General features: G+C 36.4%; 1 protein-coding gene across 2 annotated transcripts; it reads left to right on the top strand.

Annotated features, from left to right (window-relative positions):
• Positions 1-9,263: 9,263 nt before the first annotated feature.
• On the top strand, positions 9,264-13,202 carry LOC120148000 (signal recognition particle receptor subunit alpha-like). Of its 2 annotated transcripts, XM_039161201.1 has the most exons (10): positions 9,264-9,359; positions 9,775-10,760; positions 11,286-11,370; positions 11,465-11,560; positions 11,658-11,810; positions 11,901-12,008; positions 12,149-12,268; positions 12,538-12,663; positions 12,760-12,843; positions 12,984-13,109. In XM_039161201.1, the coding sequence occupies exons 2-10, from the start codon at positions 9,796-9,798 to the stop codon at positions 13,107-13,109; spliced, it is 1,863 nt and encodes a 620-aa protein (XP_039017132.1). In that variant the 5' UTR covers positions 9,264-9,359; positions 9,775-9,795. The 2 variants fall into 2 exon arrangements, with proteins under 2 accessions (XP_039017132.1, XP_039017131.1); XM_039161200.1 differs by lacking the exon at positions 9,264-9,359 and having other exon boundaries at positions 9,796-10,760; positions 12,984-13,202.
• Positions 13,203-13,428: the final 226 nt, after the last annotated feature.

Genomic DNA, 13,428 nt, shown 5'->3' with positions numbered 1-13,428 from the left:
GGTCTCTAGAACGTGGGATAATTATTAATTATATCTTCCATATTAAAAATGACAATGGAGAAGAGGGGTATTTTGACAGAGACCTATATCATGAGAAGCTGTGATGAAATTTTATCATTATTATTTTAAAAGTGCTTGCTTTGCATTTGGGTTGTGTTATTCTCATTTGAACCACAATTACATTTGAATCAATTGATGGCTGATATGGTTTTCTCCGGCATTACCCTATAATTTCTTATATTTAATTTATTAATTAATTAATTCGGATGAAATATTATACACCGAGAACTCAAACTCATACAATAATATAAAACCATTACAAGTATATTCAAGTATCTTCATATACAAGGAAGCTTATAGGTCAATGGGATTATGCTATATTTTCTTTAACAAATACCATTACATAATACAAATCTATATGACACTGTATTAAATACGGAGCTTAAAATTTCAGATAAGAGCGCTTCTATCACCAACAGAAAACATTTCAAGATGTAGCATATCTTTGTCATGCTAAGATGGCAAGTCCCTACGTCGGAGATCTCTTTGGAGTGGACTCAGATTTAGCAGAGAGGAACTAGCGCCACGGATCCCTTGCGACTTCTTTGAGGATCTGAGGATTTAGAGGGACTAAATCCGTAAGTAGTCCATTAAAACCTAAGAGATACGGGGTATCATTGAACCCGACGTGAATGGAACACTCAACCTTCTGATCTGGAGTTAGACGCGCTACCGTTGCGCCAAGGATCCGTTGGTGTCTCAATTTGGTTTTAAAAATTTGAGAATTGTTGGGAAATAAACGAGTAACAAGTAATTTTCTTATAACCAGATTAGTGAAAATGCGAAATAAAAGCGGAAAAATAATACCTGAAATTGATAACGGAGTTCAGCCAATTGTTCCTACGTCTCCGGACTGCTGCAGATCTTTTACTAAGAGAGAAAATTTACAGGTGTTTACAAAACACTCACTACTCACAAGAAAGCTCTCTAGTATTGGGAGAAAGAAATGATTTGGGATTTTGAGATGATTTTGAAGCTAAATGAGCTAGGGTATTTATAGTTGAAGCTTAGGAACTAATCTTTGAAAATACCCTAAAGTGCAATGACTAAATGTGTGAATTACCCATTTCCATTTTCAACAAATGCTACTCCTTTGTTGAAAACCATTTTTGCAGTGCCAACCTTTGAAATAAACAACCCATTTCGGTGCCTACCATTTGACTTTACAATCTCCCACTTGAAGACTGATTTTAATCTGTCTTCACACCTCGATCAATGCAGCAGCATTTCTAGTCTTGTTACTCTAGCATGCCAACTGAAGTTGAACACAACTTTAGTTTTTCGTGGTCACCGTCTTTGTTAACATGTCTGCCAGATTTTGAGCTCCACTAATCTTTTCAAGTTTCAAAATCCCATCTTCCATAAGAGACCGGATAAAATGATATCTCAATTGTATGTGCTTCGTTCTGGAATGAAAAGAGGGATTCTTTGCAAGATGTATAGCACTTTGACTATCGCAGTACAAGACATTGTTCTCTTGTTTCTTGCCTAACTCTTCCAAGAAACTTTGGAGCCACACCATCTCCTTGCTGGCTTCCGTAACAGCGACATATTCTGCATCAGTTGTGGAGAGAGCAACTATCTTCTGTAGTTGAGAAACCCAACTCACTACGGTTCCTCCTAGAGTATAGATATACCCTGTAGTGCTCCTTCTGATGTCAATATTTCTGGCTAAGTCAGCATTTACATAGCCTGTCAGTATCGTATCTGCACCTTTGAAACAAAGTGCTTTGTTTGTGGTACCCACGGATATCTGAGGATCCATTTGACTGCTTCCCAGTGTACCTTACCCGGATTATTCATGTACCTGCTAACAGCTCCCACTGCTTGAGCAATATCTGGTCTGGTACAAACCATGGCATACATCAGACTTCCAATTGCTGAGGCATACGACACCTTCACCATGTGTGCACGTTCTTCCTCCGTCTTTGGTGACTGTTCTTTGGAGAGTCTGAAATGAACACCTAAAGGTGTACTTACTGGTTTAACATCTTGCATGTTGAACCTGGAGAGTACTTTGTTGATGTACTCAGCATGTGATAATATCAAAGTCCCCGACTTTGTGTCTCTCTTGATCCTCATCCCAAGAATCTGCTTTGCAGCGCCCATATCCTTCATAGCAAACTGCTTCGACAATATTTTGCTTCAAGTTTATAATCTCTTGCATGTCTGAGCCTGCAACGAGCATGTCATCAACGTAAAACAATAAAATAATGAAGCTATTGTTGAACCTCTTGATGTAGCAATAATGATCTGCTTGGCATCTGGTAAAACCATTGCTACCCATGAAGCTATCGAACTTCTTGTACCACTGTCTAGGAGCTTGTTTTAAACCATACAAGCTCTTCTTCAACCTGCATACCAGATTTTTCTTGCCTGCCTCTATGAAGCCTTCTAGTTGCCTCATATATATTTCTTCCTCCAAATCACCATGAAGGAAAGCTATCTTTACATCTAACTGCTCAAGATGTAGATTTTCTGCAGCTACAATTTTCAACATCAGTCTGATTGTAGACAGTTTCACGACCGGAGAGAAAATTTCATTGTAGTCAATACCTTCTTTTTGCTGAAAACCTTTGACAACCAATCTCGCTTTGTAGCGTTTGCTCCCATCGTGCTCTTCCTTAATCCTGTAAATCCACTTGTTGTGGAGGGCTTTCTTGCCTGGTGGTAATTCAGCTAATTCTCACGTCTGATTTGACATAAGCAAGTCCATCTCATCTTTCATGGAAGACTTTCACTTGAATGAATCCTCCACTTGCATTGCTTCATCATAGAACTCTGGTTCACCATTGTTAGTCAGCAACAAGTAGTGCAAAAAATGAGAATACTGTTGGGTTGGTTTAGGAATTCTGGAGGAGCGTCTCAGTTCTGGTGTGACTGGTTCTTCTTGAACTGCTTCAGGAGTGATATGAATATCATTTCCAGAAATATCCTCAAACTCAAAAAATTCCTTTGTTTCAGCTTCGGTGTTGGAGCTACTTGATTCCATGGTTGACATGTCTTTGTACATCACATTCTCATTGAAAATGACATATCTGCTTCTGATAATCTTCTGATTTTCATAATCCCAAAACCGGTAACCGAACTCATCACCACCATAACCAACAAAGACGCATTTGTTGGACTTGGCATCAAGTTTACTTCTTTCAGCAGAATCTATGTGTACATAAGAAATACAACCAAACACTCTTAAGTGTGAAAGGTTTATTTCTTTCTTGCTCCAAAATTCCTCTGGTATTCTGTCATCCAAAGGAACTGAGGGCCCACGGTTGATCAGGTAAGCTGTAGTTTTGATAGCTTCAGCCCATAGAAATTTGGGCAGTTCGGCATGTATCCTCATGCTTCTGGCACGTTCATTTAAAGTTCTGTTCATGCGCTCTGCTACGCCATTCTGCTGTGTTGTCATGGGAACTGTTGTATTCATCTTTATCCCATTATTTGCACAGAAATCTCTGAATCTCCTATTTCTGTACTCTCATTCATTGTCAGACCTCAACCGCTTAACTTTCAAACCAGTCTCATTTTTCACCATGGCCTTCAATTTTCTGAAGGTATCAAAGACTTCTGATTTCTTCTTCAGAAAATAAACTCACACCTTCCTTGTTGAATCATCGATGAAGGTGACATAATATAATGAGCCTGTAAGAGATGGAACTGGAGATGGTCCCCATACATCAGTATGAACCAACTCTAACTTTTCTTCCTTGGGTGTCTTGCCAATCTTTGCAAAACTGACTTTCTTTTGTTTGCCAAAGATGCAATCCTCACATAGTTCAACATCTACATTCTTTAGATCTGACGGCTTCCCTTTTAACAAAAGTGTCTTTATCCATTTCTCGCTCATATGACCAAGCCTTTGGTACCATAGGATTGATTTTCCATCAGCATCTACTGTAGCAATGATATTCTCTAAATTTGATGTTACATAGAGAGTACCAGTCTTCTTACCACGAGCAATGATGAGTGCTCCTTTGGTAATCTTCCATTCACAGCCTGAAAAGGTTGTACTATAACCTTCTCCATCAATCTATCCTACAGAAATCAAATTTCTTTTGAGGCTAGAAATATGTCTTACTCCTTTCAGTGTCCAGGTGGTCTGGTTTGGCAACTTCAATCGGATGTCTTCTTTTCCGACGATCTTCAAGGTTTCATCATTAGTTAGATGAACCTTCCCAAAATCACCACTGACATGGTTCTTCATGATTTCTTGGCATGAGCTGGAGTGGAAAGATGCCCCTGAATCCAATATCCATGATTCAATCAGACTATTGATGCTTAGAATCATGGCATCACCTGTCTCATCTGTCATGTTGGTAGATTCCTGTGCGCCAGTATCTTTTTTCAATGCTCGACAATCTATTTTAAAATGACCTTTCTTGCCACAATTATAACAGGTAAAATCTTTTTTTCCTTTTCTTGATTTGCCCCTTCTGGATTTTGATCTGCCAATATTTGAATTTCTTTTTGAAGTTCTCCCTCTGAACTCTGTGTGCAAGGCTGACGAGGTTGATGCTTCACCCGATTCTCTTCGTCGAATTTCTTCACTCAATACCAGATCCCGAACATCGTCGAATTTTAATTTGCTGTTTCCTGACGAGCTACTGACTGCTGTAACAGTAGCATTCCAACTGTCTGGTAGAGCTGATAAGAGAATTAAAGCTCGAACTTCATCATCGAATTCAATTTCCACTGAACTCAACTGGGTTGTGATTGTGTTGAGTTCATTTAGGTGTTGAGCCACTAATGCCCCTTCCGTCATCCGCAAATTGAATAATCGTCTCATCAAATGAACTTTGTTTGAGACCGATGGCTTCTCGTACATACTAGAGAGAGCCACCATAAGACCTTACGTGGTCTTTTCCTTTGCTATGTTGAAAGCAACATTGCGGGATAACGTCAGCCGGATAACTCCGAGGACTTGTCTGTCGAGAAGAGCCCAGTCTTCATTCTTCATGCCGTCTGGTTATTTTCCTAAGAGAGGTTGATATAGATTTTTCTGGTACAAAAAATCTTCAATCTGCATCTTCCAAAAGCCAAAGTATGTACCATCGAACTTTTTAATTTTCACCTTCCCTTCGTATGCAGCCATCGCTCCCACTCGAATCTGGCTTCGTTTGGATCATTTCTGACAATTCTTGCGAACCACTGTGTATAGGAACACCTCCGTCGACAAATTCGTATCGCCGATAAAATTTCATTATTCACGAAATTCACTATTCATATGAATAGTAATGAATAGTAACCTCGCAAAAAATTGACAAAATTCACCACCAAAAGCTCTGATTACCAGTTATTGGGAAATAAACGAGTAACAAGTAATTTTCCTATAACCAGATTAGTGAAAATGAGAAATAAAAGCAGAAAAATAATACCCGAAATTGATAACGGAGTTCAGCCAATTGTGCCTACGTCTCCGGACTGCTGCAGATCTTTTACTAAGAGAGAAAATTTGCAGGTGTTTACAAAACACTCACTACTCACAAGAAAACTCTCTAGTATTGGGAGAAAGAAATAATTTGGGATTTTGGGATGATTTTGAAGCTAAATGATCTAGGGTATTTATAGTTGAAGCTTAGGGACTAATCTTTGAAAATACCCTAAAGTGCAATGACTAAATGTGTGAATTACCCATTTCCATTTTCAACAAATGCTGCTCCTTTGTTTTAAAACATTTTTACGGTGCCGACCTTTGAAATAAACAACCCATTTCGGTGCCTACCTTTTGAATTTACAAGAATGATGTAGGATTTGAAAAGGACTAAAACCATAATTAGACCGAAAAGGGATGTGGGATGTGGGAAACTATTTCATGGACATGGTCTCAATCTTCAAAGACTTTACATCCATGGTTATGAATTGACTACTCTCTTACATCCAATCATGTCATCATCTAACATTGGAAGAAACAAGCCTTACCACTGTACTACAATTCTAAACTAGGATGTGTTTGTAATGAAAGTAACAATAGCTAACTCCTACACATTGGCCGTCTCGAACGCAAAGTTTGCATCGTCGACACCATCACCGACACCAGCCAGAGAGAACCGCTTGTGGTATCAACAGAGAATTCGTCGTTTGCATGGCGCAATGTCCTAAAATTTCCGGTAGATTTGGACTTCTTCTCTAGACTGAGCATAATATGTCCGTTGTACCTGAATCCTCGAGGCCAGTGGTCCTTCAACTTGATTGCCGTGTGGTTGTGCCACATTGTCATTTTTAGATTATTGTTGTTTTCGATTAGGTTCCTCACGAGGAAAAACAGGTGCATTGTTCGATTTCTCAAGCGAGCCTGTTGGCTTGGCGGCAGCCTTGACCGGCATGCCGATACAATACAAGGCAAGCAATAACACATTGGCACCTTTCGAACTATGGAACATGGCAGCAAACTCGAGTGTCGAAAGCGAAAAAGCGTGTCAAAGATAACAGAAAACCATTCATGTAAGGAAAATGGGCGATTTGACATAACTGACACCTTTTGACTTTAATATTTCTTATCTAACACCGATTGACCAATATTTCTTGAAGTCACACCCTTTCGGCTGAAGTGACACAAAGATGCGTCCCCGGGGATGCGCTTTAGTGGGGTTTGCTCACGTGGACGTAAGGCGCGTTTCCAGTGATGCGCTTTCTAGCCACGTGTAAAAATCGGGTGCTAATATTATAAATATTTTTAAACTGGTGTCAAATATGTAATTAAATTCTATTAGGGTGATATTTATGTAAAATGTCAACTTTATTTATTTATTTTTTGTTGTGAAAAAAACTTTCTACGTTAAAATCTTTAAATATTTTATTGTAAATTATTTTATAACTCGACAAATTTTGATTTTTGCATGAAATAACACAATACGTGTAATCTAGTATAGGAAAACTTTGAGGGTAAGTAATTTAAAATATGAATAATTTTATAAAAGTTTTATAACTAGTATTTTTTTACAAAATGATTATGATATGATGATGAGAAATATTTTATAATATAAAAAAATATAAATTTCATATATTTTTGAAAATTTTATTGACTTTTAAAATTAATTGTTTAAAAATATAAAAATATTAAAATAAACTTTTAATTACAATTGAGGGATCAAATGAATTATTATTCATTAATTTTTAATATTTATTTTATATTTTTTAAAATTAATATTAGAAAGAATATTTTAAATAAAGAGTTGATATTTTTTAGCTTTACATTCTATTTCATTATAATTTAATATGTATTTTATATTTTTTTAAATTAATATTAAAAGGAATATTTTTAAATAAAGAGATGATATTTTAATAATTAATGAATAATAATTCATTTGATTCTTCAATTGTAATTAAAAGTTTAATTTAATATTTTTTATATTTTTAAACAATTAATTTTAAAAGTCAATAAATTTTTTAAAAATATATGAAATTTATAATTTTTAAATTATAAAATATTTATTATCATCATAATCATCATCATCCTTTTATAAAAAAAAAACTAGTTATACAACTTTTATAAAATTATTCATATTTTAAATTACTTGCCTTCAAAGTTTTCATATACTATATTACACGTATTGTGTAATTTCATGCAAAAGTCAAAATTTGTCAAGTTACAAAATAATTTGCAACAGAATATTTAAAAATTTTAACGTAGAAAGTTTTTTCACAACAAAAAAATAAATAAATAAAATTGACGTTTTTACATTAATATCACCCTAATAGAACTTAATTACATATTAGACATCATTTTAAAAATATTTACAATATTAACACTCGATTTTTACACGTGGCAGGAAAGTGCATCCCTGGAAAGCGCATCCCTAGAAACGCGCCTTACGTAAAGCGTATCTTCGGGGACGCATCTTTGTGCTACCTCAGTCGAAGTGTGTTAGTTCAAGAAATATTGATCAAACGGTGTTAGAAAGAGAATATTAAAGTCAAAGGGTGTTAGTTATCGCCATGAAAATGAAAGTTGCCATAATTTTTTTTATCTGATTCGACTTATTTTTCACAAGACTCTACCTTGAAACCACCTTATTTCCACCAAGCTCTAACCTTGCGATCAGTTGTCACTCAAATTTAAGTAGTTTATCTCTCCTTTGGTAGCACTTGTCTCCCTCTACTGCCATCTCATGAAACTGATGAAATCTGTTTAAACCCTTCAAAATAATAATAATAATAATAAACAAATAAGAAGAAAAGAGAAGTTAGGGTTGAGCAGTCCTAAAAAGGGTTGTACACTATGGGTGTTCGCGGTCGGCTTGAATCGGTTTTTGACTAAAACTTTATTCGATCTAAAAGTATAAATGTTTGCAGTTTGGATCGGTTTAGATGTTTCTAAAAAAAATTAGATCCGATCCGATTAAGTGCGGCTTGATTCGGTTTGGATTTATGCGGTTTTTGATTTCTAATTTTTCAAATTAATTCAAAGCAACAACACTGCCTAAGGGGGCCAAACAGTTTCACTATTTCACATCCTAAGCTAACATCGATCGAATAAGCATCGTTGATGAACATAAAAGGAACAATATCAGTTCCCAACTAGAATCTCAGGCAACTCATCAAAATTGTTAAATCTACCAAATTTCAATTCAATTCTCAACTAATCTACATAGATCAGCAAAATAAACAATAGAAAAAAATAAAAATAAGAAACAAAAATAATAAGAACCCATATTCAAATTGATGACACCAACTCAAATTCATTCTAATAGTACATTGTTCAAATTCTAAACCCCAAATACACTACAAAAAGTTGTGCAATTGTAAGAGATATTGGTTCGGTTCGGTTTGAATCGGTTTCAGATTTTCAAACCGAAAATCAAACCGAATTGGTCGGTTTTAAAAAAAAACCAAACACACTAAATCGGTTTCGGTTATTGATTTTTTTTTATCGATTTTCGATTATTTTTTGGATCGAATTGGATTTGAACACCCTTACCGTACACGACATATTCTGACTTGAGAGATAAGGAAGTAAAACGCAGCGTTTCGTTACTTCGGAAGCTTCCCGGCGTGTGGCTCACCTTGTAACTCAAAATAACGCGGTTAGAAGCAAAACGTTGCCGTGGCTGTTATTTTTCGGTGGCGGACGCCAACTTTTGAACCGTTGAACAAATCTGGTCAAACCCAGATTCGCTGTTTATTACCTTCCAAAACTTATTTATCTGAAATTTAATAAAAAAAGGCCTATATATATACACCCCAGCATAATCATTTTCTCGATTTGAGTCTTTTCTTTTCGTTTTTCCTCTTTGAACTTAACCCCTTTTTTTCTTTTTTAATTTATTCATAGGATCCGTAAGTTTTCCAAGGAAAAACAGGTATTTGTCCTTCTGATTAACTTTTGATTGTTTAAAGGAATTCGCTTTGTGTTCGTTTTGTATAATTCTTGCCATCGATATGCTTGCCTTGAGGTCTTTTTAATCGTGATTCGATGATCTAATAACAATCAGGTTGAATTCGATTTGCTAACTGAGAAAATCGTAGATTTCGAGGTTGAATCTATAATTGCGGATCATGGTTTTTCCTATTTCTATGAAATTTTCAAAATCCATGATAGTTCAATTGTTGAAATTTGTTCTGGGGTCTTCTGATCTAATACAGGATATCTTTCCAAGGATAGAGAAAAGATATGAATTTCAATTTTTCAGTTTTAAAAGTTCATTTCTTGTAAAATTATGCTGGTTTTATTTGTCTGGGCTGTTCGAATTTTGAATTTTTTTTATTGTATTGCAGGAGACTTATTGGAATCCAAGCATGTTAGAGCAGTTGCTGATATTTACCAGAGGAGGGTTAATTCTCTGGACATGTAAAGAGCTTGGAAATGCTCTTAAAGGGTCACCGATTGACACCTTGATCCGGTCCTGTCTTTTGGAAGAACGCTCTGGTGCAGCATCATATAACTATGACGCTCCAGGAGCTTCTTATACCCTCAAGTGGACCTTCCATAATGAGCTCGACCTTGTATTTGTTGCTGTGTATCAACGGATTCTTCATCTTTTGTATGTCGATGAGCTTCTTGCAATGGTGAGGAGTGAGTTTTCGGAGATTTATGATCCGAAAAGGACGGTCTACAACAATTTTGATGAAACTTTTAGGCAGCTTAGGAGGGAGGCCGAAGCTAGGGCTGAGGAGTTAAAGAAATCGAAACAGATGGTTAAGCCTATTAATAACAATAAGAAGCAGGGGCAGGTGCAGAAAGCTGGTTCTGATAAAGGAAGTAAGAAGAGTGGAGGTAGCTCAGTTGCTGATGGTGAGGATGGTGATAATGGGAAAGGTCGTAAGTTGGAGAATGGACACTCCAATGGTAATCATGTTGAGAATGAAGGAACTAGGATAACAGGTGTCGTTAATGGTAAAGCAAATACTAGCTCTAATATTAGTGCTTTTGATGTAAGTAAGCTTCTGAAAAGAACAAAAACTGGAAAGAAAACTGATACTGTCGTTAACAAGGGTTCCAAGGTGGACCCGAAGAAAAAGGTTACGAAGAAGAATAGAGTTTGGGATGATGCACCTCCGCAAACAAAATTGGACTTTACTGATCCGGCGGATGGAGATGGAAATGAGAATGTAGAAGTTGTTGCAGCAAATCAAGGTGAAAGTATGATGGATGTAGAAGAGATTATCAGCAGTGATAATGAAAGTGAAGAAGATGACGATGTGCAGAACGATAGCAAGCCTGAAGCTAAGAAAAAGGGATGGTTTTCCTCTATGTTTCAGAGGTAATTATTGATAGAGTTCCATAATTTTTATTGCTGGATATATCCATTTTGTCTTCATGATGAGTAAATTGTTGTTCAGACAAATGTTTGTCGTAAAGCATGTCCTCGTTGCTTTTGGTTTATTTTTCATAAAACCTTCAAAACTGGAGCTGCTGATGTTTCATGAGTTTATCAGTTCATGGTGTCTTTATGTAGCTCTGTATCTATACAAAAGATTGCATATTTGCATTACGAGTCAATTTTCAAAATCTCCTCTTAGGCTTCAACTGTTGAAGAATGATAAGGGTTTAGACATCATTTGTTCATACATTGTTTATATTCTACGCTCAAAGCGTTCGAGTCTTTTTTGTTTCTCATCTGACGGTGACTCTTATTGTACTTGATTTAATTTGGAAAAAAAAAGTACTATAAGCTCCTAGACATGTTCCATTTGGGCTTTATCTTTCACCAGAAGCTTTAATCATACATTGTTAAATTTACTATGGAATTGCATCATTTATTCATGATCTACTTTCTTGGGCTCAGTATTGCTGGAAAGGCTAACTTGGAGAAGGAAGACCTGGAACCAGCTTTGAAGGCTCTCAAAGATAGGCTTATGACCAAGAATGTGGTTCGTTTTCTGCAAATTAAACATATTTGCTTTCTGGTGTATTTGTACCTTTCAACATTCTTACGGGTGCTTTGTTTTATGTTGGCATTCACAGGCTGAGGAGATAGCTGAGAAGCTTTGTGAATCAGTAGCTGCAAGTCTTGAAGGGAAAAAGCTGGCCTCATTCACAAGGGTTTCTTCAACAGTGCAGGTCTACAAACTTTCCGACATAATTTTTCTTTTGCTTTTAGTTTTCCCCCCTTTTGATTTTCTATAAATTTCAATGTATATGGTAATCGTGACTGCAGTCTGCAATGGAAGAAGCCCTTGTTCGTATTTTAACTCCCAGGCGCTCCATTGACATATTGAGGGATGTACATGCTGCCAAGGAACAGAGGAAGCCATATGTTGTTGTCTTTGTTGGTGTTAATGGAGTTGGGAAATCAACAAATCTCGCCAAGGTTTAACTGATTTAGCTGTCCCGTGTCTAGTTTTGTACATAGGAACATACTTTCTGGTCAGGAAGGGTAACCTTCAAAGTTGTTTTGCAGGTCGCTTACTGGCTTCTGCAGCACAATGTTAGTGTTATGATGGCTGCTTGTGATACATTCCGGTCTGGAGCTGTTGAGCAGTTGAGAACACATGCACGTAGACTCCAGGTATTACATCAGTCATAAAGGTTACAATGTTAACGTATTTTGCCCCATTATGCATTAAGGTGGTTTATTTTGTAGAATAACATGTATTATTGGTGTAGCTGCTATTTTATATCTGACTTGCTACTTGCTGCCCTTGTCAGATTCCTATATTTGAGAAAGGGTATGAAAAAGATCCTGCAATTGTAGCAAAGGAAGCAATTCAGGAGGCCACTCGTAATGGTTCTGATGTTGTTCTTGTTGATACAGCTGGTCGGATGCAGGTATCTTCTTCTTCCTGAAGCCTGGTAATAGTATGGTTCCATTATATACGAGTTACATAGTTTACCGTGAAATCAAATGGAACAAGCTATAGAGGATGTATGGTTAACCCATCAAAAGAGGTTGGTTTGGGAATGTAACTGGCTGTTAACTTCAACCGCAAAAACTAGAGAAGGAACCAGTCATATAGGCTTTGCTAGGAGTCTACCAGTCCTAGTTATAGTGTTTTCCTTGTTACCTCCATAATGATACTTATAATTACGCTGATCAGGATAACGAACCGCTAATGAGAGCCCTCTCGAAGCTTATATACCTCAACAATCCAGATCTCGTCTTGTTTGTCGGAGAGGCACTAGTTGGAAATGATGCTGTTGACCAGTTATCAAAATTCAATCAGGTTTGCAGACATACTCGAGCATTTGTCTATACGTAATTACTTGTTGTACCAATATATAACTACAACTGTTACAAAGCTTTGCCCATGTTCTTGCAGAAATTGGCCGACCTCTCTACATCTCCTACCCCAAGATTGATAGATGGGATTTTGCTCACCAAATTTGACACTATTGATGATAAGGTACGAAACTTGAGAAGGTTTTCATACTGGGTTCATATTCACAATACATTACAGTATAATTCGATGATTTCATTTTAATGACATGAAGGAATCACTGTCATTTATCTCTTAATTGTTGCATGCAACTGAAATCAATGTAGGTCGGGGCAGCGTTGTCGATGGTGTACATATCGGGAGCGCCGGTCATGTTTGTTGGCTGTGGCCAGTCATATACAGACCTGAAGAAGCTCAACGTCAAATCAATAGTGAAGACACTGCTGAAATGAGCGAGTGCATGATATGGCAGAAAGAAACAAAGAACATAATTGCATTTTCTGGACTTTCATGACCGTTTTCATTTTCTCTGTGTGTTTGTGTTACTGTAATGGAGGTGCTTCAATCCCTTGATCTTAATAGTGACTGTTTTCTTTGATTAATACTTATATCATATTGAAATTTAGGATTTATAACCCTTCTATTTTAATCTTATTTTTTATAATGTTATATTAATAATATTGTTAACTTTCGTGCTAATATAATTTTTATAATTAGAGAAATTTTGTTAGTAACTAATGGAAATTTAACAATAGATCCCTTGGTTAAATT

This window comes from Hibiscus syriacus, unplaced genomic scaffold (genome assembly GCF_006381635.1).
Source record: "Hibiscus syriacus cultivar Baekdansim isolate YM2019G1 unplaced genomic scaffold, ASM638163v2 tig00110945_pilon, whole genome shotgun sequence".
In the NCBI taxonomy this organism is placed as follows: Eukaryota; Viridiplantae; Streptophyta; class Magnoliopsida; order Malvales; family Malvaceae; genus Hibiscus; species Hibiscus syriacus.
This window is presented reverse-complemented; position numbering and strand designations above follow the sequence as displayed.

Excerpts from the sequence above, each read along its gene's own strand:
- LOC120148000 (XM_039161200.1), top strand. The coding sequence starts at position 9,796 with ATGTTAGAGCAGTTGCTGATATTTACCAGAGGAGGGTTAATTCTCTGG. Across the intron at positions 10,761-11,285 it reads TTTTCCTCTATGTTTCAGAG|TATTGCTGGAAAGGCTAACT; the intron begins GTAATTATTGAT and ends TCTTGGGCTCAG. Across the intron at positions 11,371-11,464 it reads GGCTTATGACCAAGAATGTG|GCTGAGGAGATAGCTGAGAA; the intron begins GTTCGTTTTCTG and ends TGGCATTCACAG.